Consider the following 19,037-nt stretch of genomic DNA (forward strand, 5'->3'; position numbering starts at 1 on the left):
TCTTCTCAAAAACCAACATTTGCAGGCGTAGCTCAGTTGGCTTGTGCGCGGCTTTCGGAGCAAGGGGTCCCCAGTTCGAATCTCAGTGACTTCAACGTCTGTTTCCACTTTCCTCTGACCCGTGTAGCTATAGCTTTAAAGTATCCGTGAAACGGAGCACTGACAGAGGGAGGGGGGTAAAAGGCGCATCGTCGGCTTTCATTGATTCCAGTTTCATAACTGAAGGGACTACCGACGTTAAATAATTTGACTTTACTTTACTTTACTTAATGAAAGATCAGAATTTAAATGATCCTGTTTCGTCTAATGTGACACGGTATCGGTGTTGCCAGGTCAGAACAATCAAGTGTTTTGTTGAGGCGTCTATAGCAATGACTCAGGAATGTATTATATGACAAAAGGTTGTTCAAGAGTTGGAGATCAGACTGTTAGTTAACTTTTTTGGACGTTTGAATGTGGATAATCTATAATCTGATTCAATTAACTTGTTTTCAAAGTGACTATAAACTTTTGGTCGCAGAACCCTTAGCATTTTTGACGACAGAAGTTTTGTAGAAGATTTCGCCTCTTCGTAATAAGAGATTTCGAAATGTATTTTCCGCTGGTATACTGTATACTTAGGTGATGCAATATTTTAAAGGCTTTATAGCTTTGCGTATTGCCTTTTTGCACGCCGTTAGGCGTCACGTGCCTCTGAAGATTCTTTGATTGGATAACTTAGGTGTTTGAGGCCTTAAGCAGAAGACAATAACACAGAAGTGTTGATCTCTCTCATTTGGCCTTGGCCAATCGCTTTACCGTATTATCTAAATGTAGAACACGGGTCCCGCCAAATTATGGCCAATCAGATTGGGGCCTGGTGACCAAAACGCCTCTTATTGGTCTGTAACCAAGAAACCACACGAGGGATTGCTTGTGCTTAATGCAGAATTATGGATCGTGCAAGGAATAAAATACCGCGATGATTTTATTTTCCGCAAAGATCTAGCAGTAGCCGTCCTAAAGATGAATAATACCGAAAACTGATGGGCTGCATTCCATCGCAGGTCGACACGAAATGATTCCTGTCGTTCTAGTGTCCGCGCAGATGTTTGTTTCGCTTCCCACGATCATCTGAAAAAGGATATGCCTCGGTCTTCTTAAACTGATTTAATTTTGCTCATTATTATATGATTAGCTCCGTGAGCGGGCAAGATGAATCAAATTCCGCGCTTTGATTGGCTACCCGAGCGAGCAATTCAAGATAGAGCTATCTTGCCCGCTCGGGATCATTTCTCGCTTGGTCCTGCAAGATCAAAGATCATTTTTTGGTGTTTTATTCCATATGATAAATTCTTTATTGACCAAGCTTGTTCGGTCAAGATGGTTGGATATTGGCCTCGTTCTTTTTTACTTTTTTTTTTCTTTTTTTTAAAATTAGCTTCGCCTTTATGATACCAAAAAAAAAAGAACAAAAACAAAATGTACAATCAGTTGTCAGGAACATCGCAACTGCTGAGTAGCCAATTACTGCGGACCCAGAAATAAAATATATGTAAAAAGAAAGAAAGAAAAAACCTTTTACACTTTTTTTGCGTGTTTATGGACCGAGACGAAATAAACAAGCAAAAAAAGAACTTGGCTAATATCCAGCCATCTTGACCTCACGTTTGGTCAATAACCCATATGATATTTGGCTTCGCAACAAGAAGCGTCCGATTCTCAACTGCTGGATCCCCTTCAGTTTTAAGGGTTAACTTTCCTCCTTGTTAGAGGAGAAAGGAAAAACAAGTTAAAAGAATTCTCGCGTTGCATGGTTGGATCGCCTTAGCCAACCATCCAGCCGCGGTTATGTTGGCGATCGTGCTCAGTTTAAAATGGAAAAGTAATTTACGTTCGGTTGAACGTAGCGGATAAGAACGCAGTGATATTTATTTTTCGTGGGAAAGAATTGGATGAGACTAATCTTTGGAAGAGCAGCTATTAAATATATTTTAAAGCATTGACTCCAAAAAGAGGCCTTCGAGACGGATTCTTTGAGCGGATGCAATGTAGTTCAAATGAGTCATTGGCTTGCACGCACATCATCAAATACTGTTTACTTTTAATGGAAAACAAACGAAGACTGATGACTAAAGGCATATTAAGATAAGAGCTTACTTTCGAGGTGACGAGTTTAAGACACCAACACCGCTGCTGCTTCTCTGATTCAGTTGAGAGTCCATTGAGACTCAGTAATAGGTTTTCTTCTCCAACAATTGGTCACGTGACCTCTTTTTCACAAACACGATGATTCTGCCGAGTACATAAAATTATTTTTCCAGAGGTAAAAAAAGCAGCTTAAAATATGCTACCACGCCGATTTTTTTAAGTATATAGTGTTAAACTGACGTTTTTACAGTTGAAAGAAAGTATAAGGATTTGTCCTCCAGTCACGCTTCAATAAATTCATACAAATCCTTGTATTTTCCTAAGTTTTCAAACTTTTTTTCGCGGATTGACAGTCTGGAAATTTCCACCCTTGCACATTTATTCTCGCTTATTTGACCCTTGGTGAGAATAGGAATCTTAGCTCTGTTTTTGGCGCTTAATTATGGAGAAATGTAGGGCAAAAGCTTTTTGTTCGTAAACAAAAGTATGGAATTCTCGAGTGTTTAAATGATCATAAAATCTATACCTTAAGTGTTATTTCTCTGAAAATTTGTATTCTGGCTCAGTCCAAAACGGTCCTTCCATTTCTGGAACTTAGAAAGCCCGAGCTTAGCTTCAAGTTCAACAATTATGAGTCATGTGACCAATTGTTGCAAAAGGCCTATCGGAATTCAAGGCGGGGCCTCGCGTGAGAACCGAGAATGTAAAGAAATGTTGTTAATGACAACTGTTGCCTCTTGGTTGAAGATAAACATCAATTTTAGCCGAACCGTCAACAGTGTATTCAATGTCAGTTCCTAAACCAGTGTCGTTTGAATCAGAATCGTTATTCTCGTCACTGGTTGAGTGTGGTGGAGTACTAGTTCTGCTGGCAAGTTGTCTGTTTGCCTTTGAAATCCGAAAGACGTCTTTGTTTTCGCAAATCCTTCTTCGCGATGATTCCTTATTTCGATATAAATCACTCTTTGACTTTCGTACTGCTACATTCCTTTCTTGTATGGTCCTCTCCTTCCTTTTCGTTATTTCCTGTTTATAAAAAGTTCCCCCGAAAATCGTTCCATCACGATCTTCTTTTTTCCTTGGAGACGAAATGTCCATTACGTCGTCAAGTGATTTTCCATGTTTAAAATCAGCCCAAGGAACCACTTGCTTTCCCTTGTTTACAGTTTCCATTGATTTCCAAGGGATCCTTTGGACACAGCATCCATTGATATAATGGTTTTCTATTACATAATCTGGCAAGTTATAATGACCATTAACCAACATCAGTTCTTTTGCGAGACATGCCGTGTCCACAGTGTGTGGCCTACGAGTCAGTAAAACGCTACGGGTTTCTCTTACCGGGACGTATGGCTTTTTGAACGCCTGTAGTGGATTGATTGGAGGAAACTGCTTAACTGGCAATGCCACCATACTTTTTGATCTGTTGAAGCGAAGCCTGCTAATCGACGCTGTGCTCTGAGAGCGCCTCATTATGTCGTCTCGCATCACCTTCTTTCCGCAAAAACATCCATGGATGCTTTTTGTTCCATTTTTGAATTTCGGCTCCCCTGTTTCTTTGTTTTGATCAAAGGAAGTTTTCCCTTTCAGATCGATTACTAATTTAGTTATTTTTGTAGAAGTATTTTGTCCATGTACTCTATCTGAATCTGTACCTTGAGCTGCCCTTCCCTCCATTCCCTTTTTGGTGCTTGATGAGCCTTTATCCGAGATAAAGGCAGAGGAATTCAAGTTCTCCGCGTATTGTCGAACGAACATGCAAACGAGCTCTCCGCTTTTCTTTTCACCGCTACTCTTCGACAGAAAACTCGCAGCCCATGTTCTGCAGGCAAAACCTTTTTTAATTTTGGTAGTTCTTTTACTTTGATCTGTCCCCTGTTCTTCCTTTGTCTGTTTTGGAAATTTTGCGGTCGCCTCGTGCTTTTCTTCCTTACAGACCTGATTGTTTTTTCGCAAAGATCCTGTGCTTCGAAGTGTTTCGTTATAGTTTTCGACCCAACTGTTGGCCTCGCGGAGACCTATTTGCTTTCTCAAATCTTCGGTCGTAAGTTTCCGCTGTGGCTTCCCACTGGATGAATAGGGACGCGTGTCACGAGACATATTGTTCACTGTGATTGGTTTGATGTAAATATTGTTACTGTAACCTTGCCAGCCCTGATTGAAACAAAAAAAAAAAGAGAGAGAGAGAGAGATAGAGAGTAGGATTGTAACAATTTCTTGTCCTTTTCGTCATGAAGTTACCACTGGCAAATATAAGCTTAAAATGAGATCAGAAAAAGAGTGTGATATAAAGAGGTACACGAGACTGGAAGAACAGTTGAGCTGCCATTATTCTGATTTAGTCTTTTAGAGTCAGTATTTATTTGAGCGTTATATTAATTAAAGTATGTATTACTGGGCTAAAATCGCAGTACCGAATTAGCATTCTTTTTTGAGTTTGTTGAAACCGAAACCAGCATCTCTCATAGCCTTCAGCCGATCACCACAGATGCAACGATCAAACAAAGCAATCAGATTTCAAAATATCATGGAGCTTGCCCTTAGTATTGCGCAGAAAAATTCGCGCATAAAAGTTACAATTGATTCGGCTTTTCATTACATGAGAATCAAAATACTTGCGCGAGCAACTCAGAGAGCATCGGTTGCTCATAATAGCCCATTTCCGAGCTGCTGCATGCCCCAGTTTTAAAGCGAGTCCTGGTGCAAACCATTCAAATGGAAATGAGTTGCGTATTCTTATGCAAACCAAGACTTACTTCGAAACCGAGACAAACAGCAACTCGGAAATGGCCCATTGCTTTATATTGTTTTCAAAATGGACGCAAATTATCGTAATTGTTAAATGCCTGGCATTGGTTAATTTTTCCAGTGGAGCGAGATCAAAAATATACTAATAATGAACAATTTTATAAACTACAGAGAAATTCCTTCCGGCCCTCAACTGATCATTTAAGTACTAGCTCGATTTTATTGTGAAGTGAATTGATCGCTTATGGGAAGAAGAATGTACCTTAAGGGCGTCCTCTTCACGGACTCTTTTCTTGTCTTTTCCGGTCTCGATCATATGGGAGGGAATTGAGGGCTCATGTTGATTAACTGCAAGGCGAGTATCCTTTGTCTCCCGATCATGACATGAAGCATTAAGCTTCGAGGGGTTTCCTGAAGGGGACTCGTCTCTATGCACACTATGAGAGCTCTCACTGTTGTCAAGGAGTTTGACTTCCGCTTCTTGATTTCGAGACTTGAACGTCACAGAGACTTTGATGGGTTCTTCTGCATGGGGCTCATCAAAACTACTGTCTTGATCGTCTTCTTCTTCTGCCATTTTGAATACTGTAAATATGCAGTAATTGTTAGGGTTGATAACATTGCCGTAGCTATTTGTTGTTATCGTTCTCGTTGTAGAAATGCAATATTTTGCGTAGAACCAGTCCTAATAACTTGAGGCTCGACGACATGGTTGCAGCTCGAGTTGAACTAGAAGTTTTGCGGAGATCCCTTCTCAACAAGTCAAATCGGTGCACTAAATATTAAGTGCGATGGAAGTTTTTGTCGAGACCTCCGCATCGCGATCCAGGATCGCGACTATGGCAATGCTGATTTTCTATTATTTCGTGATATTGTTTTAACATTAGTCATCGGAGATAAATAGGAAGAAGATACCTATATTTGAAAATGCCATCGACTTGTTATTCTACCCAGCCTAGTTTGGCATCCTTAAACATAATTTTTACTCAGAGACGGCTTTCCTTGTATCGAGCATGAACGCCCTCAAACCAGCATTTGGAGGATAACCGGATTATAGTTATAATTACTATGTGCAATTTCATTAACATTTTCTTTTCGTCTCACCTAAGTCGTGCTTGATGCCACGTTAAAGTTTTCTCTCTTGAATCAGTATCTTGCGAGATCCGCTCAGCACAACAAAATATGATTTGCTTTACAATGTACTGCAGCGGGCACTTGCCATTTTGTTTTCACTTAAACCAAATTATTTTATGTTTTAAGATTTCAGTTACTATCCTTACTTGTTTGATATATTCCTGAAATTGGATGATGGCATGTACTTCGTTTGATATTGCAGTTGATTATTTGAGTTACAGCTCAATTTCTGCAAGCCAGCCATTTAATCCATAAATCTCTTCGATCCTTTCATATGTTAATACGTTGTTGAATATATCTTCGTTTATTTGAAGATGTTAATGTAGTTTTCAGGTTTGAATTGCCTGCTGTTACTTCAAGCAAACACAGGAACAAAAGACATCAAAGTCTTTGAAGTACGGCTTAAGTATTCATTTGTGTCGGTGAATTAGAGGAAGGTTACTGTAATGCAAATATTAAGTTTTGCATTCGTTATACTCGTCGAAATAATCAAATTAGTTATATGTAGAAAAGCTACAAACAAATTATAAATACTGGTAGGAGACAGTCAAGCCTGCTTGAATGACTGTTTTGGCAGCTTTTCCTTTCGTGGTTTCGTCGTTAGGCAATTTCGACGGCCGCATACCTCTCGTTCAAGGGCTTGCAACAAAACCAATGAAAGCGACAAACGTGCTGGCTACTCACATTGCGGACAATCACTTCATTTCCTTATATATTTATGTTTACAAAAATGATGCATCACTATAAAGCGGTTTTCAAACGAGTGTCGTAAAACCAGAACCAAAGTAATTACTTTGGCCAATCAAAAAGGACGGAGACAATCCAGTAAACCAATCAAAACTCGAAGTAATTACAAGTAGCCGACACAAAGCGCGGGAAAATGTGCACGCGCGAGCCACGATTGGTTTTAGTTTCACTTCTGATTGGCTGAAAAAGTGGCGGGAGAACTTTGAACCAATCACTGAGTGAAGAAATGCAAAACCAAAGTAATTCACTAATTACTTTCGACACTCAATTGAAAACCGCTCTATGTCAAACCCCGTGGAAACGGATGCAACAACTCCCAGTTGTTGGGAGTTGTTGGTTCTGCAGATGTTAGATGGTGTTGTCAGTTGTGTGCAAACGAACGCAACAGTTCCCAAGAATGTAAGGACGTGCAGTGTACTATGGGGAGGATACGGCCCATATGACTTTGTAAACTTACAAAATTCGGCTGCCGTCTTTTTTTCAACATGTTAATTGCGTTGCTATCTCCATGGAGACTACATGCAATGCGTGTGCGTGGCCAATGTTGGAAGAGCTGAACAAACGGATCCAACATTGTTGCGCCACGCTTCGGCGATCACGGAACAAAGAAATGTTGGGAGTTGTTGGCTCAAAAGTTTGACCAGTTTCTAACTTCGCGCAACAACTCGCAACAACACGAAACGACATGCAACAGGGTGTGCAAAATAGAGCGCCAAGTTATGGTAACTTGGTAAAAATATTTATGCTCTTTTTTGTATTTCTTTTCCAATATTAAAAAGTGCGTGCTGATTGCCTAAAAAAAAAAAACATTCTAATGGAGTAATTGATTAGGAGTTGCAATCTATAAAATATTAAGTCCTGATTGCAAAAAAAATGAGTTCTCATTGGTATGCCAGTTATTATGGAGCCCCAAAGTGGACATAAAATGCTAATTGCAATAAATGCTTTCTAATTTACAAATGGGAAAAGTCTTTGCAGTTCGTGATTCATAGTCATAGGTGGAGCGGCTGATTGTGATTCGCTCACCTCACTATTTGCGCCAGTGGCCGGACGATTAAGACTTGTATTTGACGTCAATTAGCAGGGTTTTTTTTTTCAGCGTGTAAATTTTGAAAAGGGAATAACTGGCATAGCAATGAGAACTGGTTGTTTTTTCGCAATCAGGACGTAATCTTTTATGGATTGCAACTCCTAATAAATTTCCCCATTAGAATGTATTTTTTTTCAATCAGCATGCATTTTTTAACATTGGAAAAAAAATACAAAAAATAAGTATAAATATTTTATCAAGTTACCAGTTGTAATTTTAGGACAAAAATCTTGAGTTGAGAACTAGAAAGCATTTTCTTCAGCTAACGTTTCGACCTCGTTTCCAGGGTCTCTCTCCTCTGCCTCCATTGTCGTTTCTCCTCAACGACAAAAGGAGGCAGACAAGAGAGACCCTGGGAACGAGTTTGTTAGCATTTATGTCCACTTTGGCGTTCCATGCAAACGGACGCAGCATCAGAGTTTTCTTGTTCAATGGCTTGAGCCTCCTGTAGCTCAGTATAACAGGTACCTATGATCTGAATTAAAGATTTAAAACTTTTTAAAGTGCAATCGTTCTTGAACTTCTTGATACCACTTGTTCTTCAATCGTTTTTGAACTACTTGATGCCATTAGTGGCAAGAAAAGTGAAACTATGTTCTTAAACATTCTACTTTCAGTATAATTTTACGAGATTTAAAAAAAAAATTCGCGTTTTATATTACTGTCACATCAGAAGGTGTCAATTTTGCCAGATCTCATAATTTAAACCAGTAAGACCAGAGTGTGTTTCGGAACATTGCATTTTATAATTCAACAACAGGTCATTAGCGAATTCACTATACACAAATGCATTGATTCACATAACATAGTTATAACATCATGATCAATCTTAAATAAGACTAAATATGGCGCAAGCCGAAATACGGAAAAATTTGAAAAACAAACTTCACGATACTCTTCTTCCTTTTGATATTACAAAAAGCGACTAAAAAATAAAACAAATTCTACGTTTTTTCGATAAAACAAAATTAATTCTTTTAAATGAAAAAGTAAGCCAGATATCTCGTTATTTTGCAGGGTTCGTCTTAACAACTGATTTACCGCTCTTGGCCAACAGAATAGGAGTTTTGTCAGCACACAATGCGAATATTGTGTAAAGGCGTGCAATCTGTGATAGTAACCACACCCGAATTTATTTTGGACCAAACTGGCAAGTCCTCTCCCATTTCTTCCTCTCTTAATCTCAGTTCCACGTATGAAAGAGCCACCTGTAGGTCGTTCCTCCTAAATGCAGAGTTTTACTAGCGAATGAAGTTGTTTTTATATTTAGACAGAATCTGTTAACATTAATCTTAAATCAGCAGCCCTGTCGCCTCCATAGACTATTCCCAATCCCCAATCCTATTCCCATGTCTACTTCTTTTCATCAGCAGCCAATAGTTTGATTCCAGCCACTGAATGGCCTCGTAAAACAGTAATCCCCTACATCTGAGACGAGCAGACAGTGATCTCTGATGGCAGGCTCCATAAGAAGTCCCACAACACCGGCGATGAAAGTTCCACCCCCCATTCCGATGGTAGCGAACCCCATGGCAAATTCCTTAATCCTAGCATCAGTCTCAGAAACCACGACAAAGGCGTTCGTGAAAGCCGCGCCCGCTTCTAGGCCAGCGGCAAAAATTAATACAAAAACAATCCACACGTTATGTAAGAACCTGTACCACGCAGCCAATGTGAAAAATACTAACTGTCCGAACAGGATGAGAGACAAAATCCATATTCTCCGGATAGCAAATACATTAACAAGACTAGGTTTCAATGAAGCAATAACAGCAAGATACGACCTCGCTATAAATTCACCGCTGAGAAAAATAAAAATGTAATATCTGTAATGAACTCTCGGGGGAAAGGGTGCATTTGGAAAAGCCATTGTTGTGATGACAGCTTGGATGATGACGTATTCGCTAACGTAACAAACAAAAAGAGCGAAAACCAACGGAAGTATTTTTCCAGCAGCCGAAATCTTCTCCTTCCAGCTTAAAGTTGCATCCGAGTGTGTCCTTTCTTTTAAGTCTAATTCAATGCGGGTTTTTGAGGAATGTCTTTTGTCCATAATGGCGTAGAATAACAAGTAGAGAAGAGGAGATCCTGCCATTATCATCATTGCGTTATTTGGCGACACACAGCTCCATGTCGTTAGACCTAAAATATAAAAATATGCATTCAATAATCACCGGAATCGCTTGCAACCCGGGGAAGCTGCAAGTTAAAAGTTGTTTTGGAAAACGAGATCCCCTCCGTCAAACAAAATTTGCCTTGAAAAGCAGGAGTGAAAACAATGTTTCTACAAACTCGGAGCCCAGCTTTTTGTCTTTTTCTCCCATATCGTCAGCGACAAGGAAGAATCTCTTGATTGAAATTTCACTTTTTTTATTGCCTTTGAAAGACGGGAAAAGTGGTCATACTTTGATCCATAACTGAGCAATGAAGGGGAATGGGTTCAATACCGGATTGACGTCACAAATTAATTCAAAGGACTATAATCAAGAGATGGTTTTCAATCACGTGATGAGACGGCCATGTTGGTGTACAAAACAATAGCAAATTATGGCTCATGTTTTGCATTATAATAGAGTCAAATTCCCAAAAGACGTTTTTCTCTATTGTTCTGTACACCAACATGGTCGCTGTGACGTCAGGTGAAAACCATCTATTAGCCACTTCGGAAAATACCATAATACTCTTTGTTTGTCCCCCCCAAATTTTGCATAAGCATTGTTTCCAGTTTCTCTTGGGACTTACAACGCTCCCAAGAGAAAACAAAACCAATGCTAACTCAAAATTTGGGAGGACAAACAAAGAGTATTATGGTATTTTCCAAAGTGGCCCATGCTGCAAGCAGTCTGTGACGTCAGGGAATTGTGGACTGTTGATCACGCGAGTGAAAACCAAGAATACGAGGGCAAAGAGAAGGCAGAGTGATTCAGTGCTTATATAGGGTGCTTGCCTTGAGATCCCGAGATCCCGGGTTCATGACCCGCTCTGACCACTCGTTGAATTTGATCCTGGTTGTCCCTGGTTTAACTTCCCAGCTGCACTTGTGAACAGCCAACTGGTTTGCCTCCGGCCAGTTGGGATTCTTAACAGTTGTTGTTGTTATTCTGATCCGTCGTTTCATTGTGTTTCATTGGCCCTGAAAAGCCCCGAGGGGGAGCGGTCAATAGGCCAGTTTCGTATTCTAACGGTTGGACTGGATCTAGCATGAAATGGAGGCTAATGCGGGCAAATTAATTTGCATTTGAAAAGATTTGCCCGCATTCGCCTCCATTCCATGCTAGATCCAGTCCAGCCGTGAGAATTCGAAAATGGTCTATTAGGTATGTATTGTATTGTATTGTATTGTATTGTAATTTAGATACCTAAGAAAAACTTGAGGAATGTACAATCTACAATTACGATTTGATTTTCTCAAGAAAGGAAGACAGACACAAAAACCTTTCGCGACATATGCACCAATGTCTTACAATTAAGAAAAATTATTACCTGTATAATACAAAGGACCTAGTATAAATCCTGAGCCAGTACCAGCGGAATATGCAGCAACTGTCACTTTCTCGTAATAAGCCGTAAGGGTAAAAAATGAAACCTCCCCAATGCCAGCTCCGAGGGAAGTTGTACAGATTCCCACTAACTTGAGATAGACTTCTTTAGCGTAGACAATTATAAACAGACCTGCTGTAAAAAGTGCATAAATCGCCACTATCCGCAATGCGTAAGGCACCTTGTGTATAAAATACGGTGCAATCATTGTCACTAGAAAGTAAGGTCCTACGTTTGTCACCAACACAGCCGCGGTAGGAATAAATGTACCAGCCAATATGTCCTGTGCGCCCGAGATTATTACCGAATAAACTGTATAAATAAGCGCGCCGAACGCGTAAAAAGCAACGAGGTTCTTCATGTGTTCTTTCTTAGTGGTGTCTGGTCGTGTTTCCTTAGATTCGCTTTGCTCGTCAGCTAGTATTTCCTGGTCTTTTAAATTAGTTGTCTGTTCTTCTTCAGTCTCGCCTATAGCCGAAGGAGCATCCATTTTAAGTCACTGACCTCGGTAGATTATCGGCGATAATGACGACAAGATCTTCGCAAAATAACTTCTGATCCCTTTACTTGATAATCGAGTTGACTTTGTCAAGAATCAAAATGAAACAGCGCACGGATTTCTCACGAAAAGTTGACAATGCTTGAAAGAAAGGGCCTCTCACGTCATGTCTCCATATTCGCCAGTGAAATTTTGATTATTTTGAAGCACGATTCGTGTACTTACGTTATTCAACCTGGTGGTCGCAATGAAGCGAGCCAAACAAGTGATTAATCTAAACAAGTCGTGATGGCAGTGGGTCTTCTGTCAGAAAATCATCTTTGTTTCCAGTGTTCCTGTCTCGGCTGGCTGGAAGTTGAAACGGGAAGGTTCTCTCTCGGCTACGTTACGAGGACAACAAGGAAAGAACCAGCGGTAGATGACAAATTATCTAATATTTCTTTAAAAATTTCCGATCATAATTGACGTCTTACACGCAAAAAACAAAACGAAGCAATGACGGTCTGAACAGGTGGCCGCTCAGTCCACCAGTTGTTAGGGAAGTCCACAAACGGAAGAGAAATCTTCTTTTTGTAATTTGCCCAACAGTAAGCGGTTTTTTTTTTGTTGAGATAATCTCCTCACCAAGATTGAGCAAGTTGTACTGATTCTTCGTCGAAATTTCGCTTTAACTGGGTTAAATTTTTTTTTTTTTTTAATTTGTCGCCTTATGAAAGCTTGGACTTTTGATAAGATGATATCACAATATGCATTGCAATGCAAAGCAGTATATTGTGTCATTTCGATCGCAACATATACACACGCCTCCGATTAGCACGGCCTTGGAGCAAACAAATGCCAGGTTCGCAGTCTTTGCGTAAATTTTATTAGCAAAAGACAAAAGAAAATGTGTTAAAGGATTTTGCAAACAAAAATTCTTTGACGTTAGGTGGATTTCAACTACACAACACATGGAAGCTAATTGTCTTTCTCTTTATTCACTTTTAAGAACAAAATTTATTCTTCATTCAATTTATACCTCGCACAATTCATTCGTCGCACAATTTTTTTGCGTTGTTACGGGTTATACGTTTATTGGTTCGTACTTTTTGCTTTTATTTGTCACAATCGTTTGTTTCAACTACAAAACGCCTATTTGCATCCTCGACCAGCCTGAGATCGAGTAAAACAGAAGCTGCCATTGGTCTCCACAGTTAAACAATGATGACGTAGCCAAGGCTCGAAAAGCAGTCCTAGGAGGCCAGCTGTAATTGCTCCAGCCCCAGTCGCTGCAGAAGCGTATCCTAAAACAAATTCTCTGGACTTTGGCTCCTCGATTTCGGAATAAATCGCTAGCATATTCACGTACATGACACCAATTATGAGGCCACCAATGAAAGCGAGAACTAAAACTATTGTGATATCAGTTAAAAAGCGGTACCAAGCCGCAAACAGAAAGAAAACTAAAATAGACATCTCCGCCGCTGCGAGGAACCATATCTTGTGGATGACAAGCTTCGGAGCCAAGCTCGGCATCAGATATGACAGCACGATTAAATACGATCTGCCGAATAGTTCGCCAAAAAGAAAAATGAAGATGTAATACTGGTAATGATCTCGAGGAGGAAAAGGCGCGCTTGGGAAAGCGATTGTTGTGATGACAGATTGAATGATAAGATATTCTGCGATCCACGCGCTGATTATAGAGAAAATGATCGGGCAGACTGTTTTCATGGCACTCAACTTTTCCTTCCAAGTCAAATGGTCGGCGTCCTTGAGCTCTGCTATAGGTCTGTCCTCATCAATGGGCGAATATTGGATATCTTTGCGAGTAATCCCGGTGGTTCTGGGATTTATTCCCTGCGAATGTTTTCTTTCCATAAGTGAGTAGAAAATCAACAGCAATACCAAACTCGATGCCATAATGGACATGGCAACTGCTGGAGAGACACACGCCCAAGTTGTCATGGCTGGGTAACAGAAAAAAGAAAAGAGATTCGGTCATGCATTACGTATTTTCGCTATTCTCCCTTTACCACAGATACCCCGGGACAATCCGGGACCTACAACCAACCGTCTAAATTTAACACAGCTTTCCGGCTAAGTTACATACATCCCCATTGGGGCTTTTAAGGGCCAATGAAACACAATACAGAACAGAACATTCCACAACAACTGTTAAGAATCCTAACTGGCCGGGGGCAAACCAGCTGTCTATTTAAAAGTGAACCCGAGAAGTTGAACCAGGGACTACCTGGATCAAATTCAATGAGTGGTTAAAAAGGGTCTTGAATCCGGGATTTCCCCATCTCAAGGCAAGTGCCCAAATCAATGGGCTGCCCTGCCTCCATAATTTTGTGCCCCACAGCGAATCAACGCGCAATGTCTTCGTTTACGTCAAATCACAGGGGACCGACACATGTACAATGTGCGTGTGTAACAGATTGTTATTTTACAGCAAGAGAAAATGAGGGGACAGAGATAGAGGCTCCCGGTCCAGCCCTTGGGACATGTCATGTCCACGAAAGCTATTTTTAGACGCACGGAAGTCTTTGTTCTAGCGAAAGTCTGTCTTCCCAGACGTCCGCATGCAGGTCAACCTCGGTCTGATGTTTGAAGGAAAAGCAAAGATTTCATTAATGGCGGACGAAGTGGACTTAACGTTTTTCTGTGAAAACGACTTTCAGAATGCATGCGGACGTCTCGGAAGACAAGACTTCCGCTAGAACAAAGACTTCCACTCGTCTAAAAATAACTTTCGTGGACATGACATATCCCGAACAACGCCCTGAGCCTCCCTCTCTGTCCCCTCGTTTTCTCTTGTTGACAGTAAATGTACTGGATTTACCGTTTGCTTCACTTATAACGATATATCGCTAAGTATGTATATCAATTAATGTTAAAAAAAACGTTGAATTATCTTGCCTGTGGTATATCGTCGTCTTTTTGCCTCAAAAGTGGTTTTAACAGCGATTTTGAAGGATCTTGAGTTCGCCGTTTACTGTTCCTAATAGTAAAAGGACAAGGGAGGAATCCTTGTTTACAATCGTCCAATCAGGAAGGAGCAATCAGCAGGACGGTTTGTGGCTGGCACATGAGAATCTTGCTACGCATTCCTCCCTCTCGAATACTGTGGGATCTTGATTTTCTTCGAGGGCTAGCTCCGACCGATTGGATGGATTCACGATCGGAAGGTACGAGGAGAAGCGTGAAACGTTTGACCTTAATGCTGCGAAGTTTGAAAGCGGAGCGATGAGATTTTCTGGGGGAAACTTTCTCCGGCCCTGGAGCCCTTTCAAAACAAGGATTCCTCCCTCGGCCTTCTATTTTTAGGAACAGTAAACGGCGAACTCAAAATCCTTCAAAATCGCTCAAAAAACCGCTTTTGAGGCAAAAGGACGACGCTGTACCACAGGTAAGGTAATTCAACTATTATTTAACATTGATTGATATACATACTTAGCGATATATTGTTATAGGTGAAGCAAACGGTAAATCCAGTACATTTACTATAAAATAACAATCGGTTACACACACACACACACACACATTGTGTGGGTACCCTGAAGTCAAATGTACAGCGGCATTAAACAAGAACCGACGACGATTTGAATCTAAAGGTGCGTTTCTTTGGGAGAATCCAAGATAGGAGGGTCTGAATGGGGGGGGGGGGGGGGGGGGGCCACATGTCGGTTGTCGGTTAAAATTTCAGTACTGTGTCGGTTGTCGGTTAAAAGGTTCGACCTTTGTCGGTTGTCGGTAAATCCCAGTTAATTATTTTGTCGCCAGTCGGTAATTTTTTCATCGTTATGTCCGTAGTCAGTAATATTTTGTAGCTCTTTGTCGCTACTCGGTTAACCCCATTTACACCCTCAGATAGGATTTATGATCTCAGATCACACGGATACTTCGTTCCGAAAGAAACGAAGAATCCGAAAACGGATTTTTTCTGCCGTGACAGCCCACTTTGAGCCAGTTATGATTAATGTAATTTGTATCAAATTGAAGTTGTGCGAGAAATTTACGACTTTCTATACATTTTGGGTACAGCGAATGAAAAATTAGCACTGAAAACTCACCTTGATTGCTCGCCATGATTCATGCAAATGAAAAAAATGTGTACTTTCACAAGACTACCGCTGGCCAAACGTAGATCCGTCTCCCAAAGAAACGAAAGGATGATGAATCCTAAAAATCCGGATTCAGATCTGATCTACTGAATCCACTCGGAGAGTAGATTTTTCGGATCAATAATCCACTTTCGGATTTTAGTAAAGAAACGCAAAATCCGCTTTTGGATTACAATAATCCGGATTTGGATTTTCCCAAAGAAACGCAACCGAAATTTCGAAGGTCTGAGAGAGCGATCACTGAAATGAGGTTACCAAATTTTCGATGCTAAAAACGAGCTCCCGCTTTCACAACAATTAAGCGCTAACGTGTTGAAAGTGCCACCTTTTTTCAAATTTGTCACAACACAAAGTGTTGGAGAATAAAGGGGCCCTCCGGGGGCTGCTTTTTGATCCCTAAATTTGCTTTAAATTGTTTTTGTTCCCTTGTTCCCTAAAATATTTTGACATTGTTCCCCCGTTCAAATTAGCCGTTTTCTTTTGTTCCTCAAAACCCCCAGGGAGGGCCTCAACTTCCCACATGTTTTGTACAACCCAACTTGCAAAACCGTACGATGTCTTTGACAAAATTAAATGTGTGAAGACTATTTTTTTTAGAACTGAAATCTATTTGGCAGGAAAATGTTGAGATGCCTGATAGTTTTCCTTTATTCTTGAGAAGAAATTAGCCAGAGTTATGTTGTCACGATTAACAAATGCGAAAATTTGAAATCGATATCAGCTGTCTTGTGGTATAAACTTATTTAAATTAATGCAGATGATTCTATGTATTCTCTAGTCGACGCTGCAAATGTGATAATTACACAAGAATACAAAGTCCAAAAAAGAATTCTGCCTTAAACTCGTGCCTTGCCAAAAAAAGTCTTCCCATAACAAAAAAATATAGTCACTTGCTTTCTCAGAATAGGATGGGGATTTGCGAACAGATCCAAATGATCAAGTTGATGAAAATACCACGGATAATTTTAAATTAAAATTTCTTGATGAAGTATATGGATCAGTCGTCAGGCAAAAAATTATCAGCGGGTTTCTTGATTTTGTGTGTAAAATGTGATTGGGCATAATAATCATTTCGCCTCGTTTATCAACTCAGATAGGGATTGAATTATACTTTTCTTAACAAAATCTACAATACCTGTATAATAGAGTGGTGATAATGATATTCCTGTGCCAGTACCGGCTGAGAAAGCGATAACCGCCGTTTCATGGTAGAAGGAAGTCATAGCAATGAAGGAAAGCTCGCCCAAGCCAAAACCAAACGAAGAGAGCGACACTCCTAACAGTTTTGTCTCGACGTGCTTGGTAGCGATGACCAGTGTAAGTCCAGTGGCCTCCAGAAAAAATATCGCCAGAACTCGAGGAAAATACGGGATTTTTTGAATGAAGTAAGGCGTTACCACGGTAATTATAAAGTAAGGTCCAACGTTTGCAATTAACACAGCCGATGTGGGGACATAAGTCCCGGCAAGAATATCCTGAGCGCCTGATATTATGAGCGAATAAATGGCATATATCAGGAAGCCAAACACGTAGAAGGCAATCACAGTTATCGTCTTCTCCTTCGGTCGACAATTCGAGGATTCTTCGGCAAACAAAGTCATTGCCTTTGATTCCTCGTTTTCCTCTGATCCTATCATTGTTATATATCTATTGTACGTAAGACCGAAATTTCAGTAAAATCACAAGGTTTCCCTTTGAGTAGAAGTTTGCTATCAGCCGATCTTTGATCCGAAAACTGTCACCACCTATAAAAAGCGATAGATATGAAGGGTTAGCGAGGCATATTCAAATATCTCGAAAGCACACGAAGCACGTGTTACTTGCTAGCATCCACCAATCATCGATGAATGCATCAAGAAAAAGATGTCATTTGGGATTCAGATTTTAGAAAACAAAACCCTTAGTATCTGATAAAAATCAGCCACAGTTTAGCGGGTGTGAAAGGCTTTTCATAACTGGCTTTTGTGAGCATATCAAAGATTCAACGCATGCGGCGCTACGTGTTCGCACGACCAATCCTTTGAATCTTCAAGCTCTCTATGAAAAGAAAATTTGTTTCTCAAATTAATGACAGTTGCTTCTGGTAAACGTGATCAGTACGAGTCAGTTTGTACCATTAACAATGCAATACCTGTAAGTTATTTAAATCATCTGTCAAAGCCACCTGCGTCAGACATCTCATATAAAATCAGATCCTAAGGAGATTTCAGGCCTTTACCGCGTTTTAACTTTATTCGCAACGGACTTTGTTGGCATCTCTCACAATTGCGACACCTTGTAACAAAATTGCCTTCCTGTGAAAGTGTTGAGGTGTAGAACTGGCTCTCGCTGCCGAGGGATTCAGATTGCTGACTTTTTGCCCCGATAACTTTGTCTTCCATGATGATGAACAGTAGCAGTTTTTCGAACTGCATGAAATTGTCACACCACCCTAACCCTACAAAGAAGCACCCTCCCCCCTCCCCTCTTTTAGGGTCTGCACCATTACAGACTGAGAACATTTTATTCAAGTTCGAGCCTTTACAAGAGAACCGTGTGACCTCCTCAAGTACTAGACTGCACCGGTAGAATGAGCTCCAAGTACTGACTCGGTTTAGTTCTATACCGGAATAAGTTGTGCTCGTGAAATATCGAACCTCCAAAGGAAAAAGGTTAAATTCTCTTTAGGTTTAAAGTTGCACTAGCATTTCTTGAAAAGCACTCCGGATGATGCGTTCTGCTCAAGCGAGACGTTTTCAATAGTTCCTTTCTTTCAACAATTTGCCGTTAATTCCAAACAACAGTTTCTACCAAACGTTATTTCACTTGCATTACAATAATAACATTACATCTACCTGCATAGCCACTACAAGATAAGGTAAATGTGCTCTTTGCGTCGGTTCTTCGAATAAGAGCCTTACTGGCTTCCTGCTTACCTCTGGACAATTTTAGTTTGTCGCGTACATTTACATTAAAAATACTTTTCTTTTCTCAAAATCCTTGGCAGAAAAGTGCGATTTAAACCCTGAAGTGACGTCACAGTTCTTTGTTGTTATAGCGC

At 40.3% G+C, this 19,037-nt stretch overlaps 3 protein-coding genes across 4 annotated transcripts; all 3 read right to left on the reverse strand.

Moving 5' to 3' along the window:
- Nucleotides 1-2,122: 2,122 nt before the first annotated feature.
- Nucleotides 2,123-6,211, reverse strand: LOC137991704 (uncharacterized). Its single transcript, XM_068836740.1, has 3 exons — nucleotides 6,159-6,211; nucleotides 5,141-5,463; nucleotides 2,123-4,284 (listed from the first exon to the last, which is right to left on the reverse strand). The coding sequence occupies exons 2-3, from the start codon at nucleotides 5,453-5,455 to the stop codon at nucleotides 2,848-2,850; spliced, it is 1,752 nt and encodes a 583-aa protein (XP_068692841.1). The 5' UTR covers nucleotides 5,456-5,463; nucleotides 6,159-6,211; the 3' UTR covers nucleotides 2,123-2,847.
- Nucleotides 6,212-8,586: 2,375 nt separating this feature from the next.
- Nucleotides 8,587-12,663, reverse strand: LOC137990813 (uncharacterized). Its single transcript, XM_068835917.1, has 2 exons — nucleotides 11,333-12,663; nucleotides 8,587-9,991 (listed from the first exon to the last, which is right to left on the reverse strand). The coding sequence occupies exons 1-2, from the start codon at nucleotides 11,877-11,879 to the stop codon at nucleotides 9,216-9,218; spliced, it is 1,323 nt and encodes a 440-aa protein (XP_068692018.1). The 5' UTR covers nucleotides 11,880-12,663; the 3' UTR covers nucleotides 8,587-9,215.
- A 184-nt stretch (nucleotides 12,664-12,847) lies between these two features.
- Nucleotides 12,848-18,305, reverse strand: LOC137990814 (uncharacterized). 2 transcript variants are annotated; one of them, XM_068835920.1, is made up of 3 exons: nucleotides 18,129-18,305; nucleotides 17,133-17,742; nucleotides 12,848-13,837 (listed from the first exon to the last, which is right to left on the reverse strand). In XM_068835920.1, exons 2-3 carry the CDS (start codon nucleotides 17,632-17,634, stop codon nucleotides 13,020-13,022), a joined length of 1,320 nt encoding a protein of 439 aa, XP_068692021.1. In that variant the 5' UTR covers nucleotides 17,635-17,742; nucleotides 18,129-18,305; the 3' UTR covers nucleotides 12,848-13,019. The 2 variants fall into 2 exon arrangements, with proteins under 2 accessions (XP_068692021.1, XP_068692020.1); XM_068835919.1 differs by lacking the exon at nucleotides 18,129-18,305 and having other exon boundaries at nucleotides 12,849-13,837; nucleotides 17,133-18,051.
- Between the last annotated feature and the right edge of the window lie 732 nt (nucleotides 18,306-19,037).

Source organism: Montipora foliosa, chromosome 2, assembly GCF_036669935.1.
Source record: "Montipora foliosa isolate CH-2021 chromosome 2, ASM3666993v2, whole genome shotgun sequence".
NCBI classification, from domain to species: domain Eukaryota; kingdom Metazoa; phylum Cnidaria; class Anthozoa; order Scleractinia; family Acroporidae; genus Montipora; species Montipora foliosa.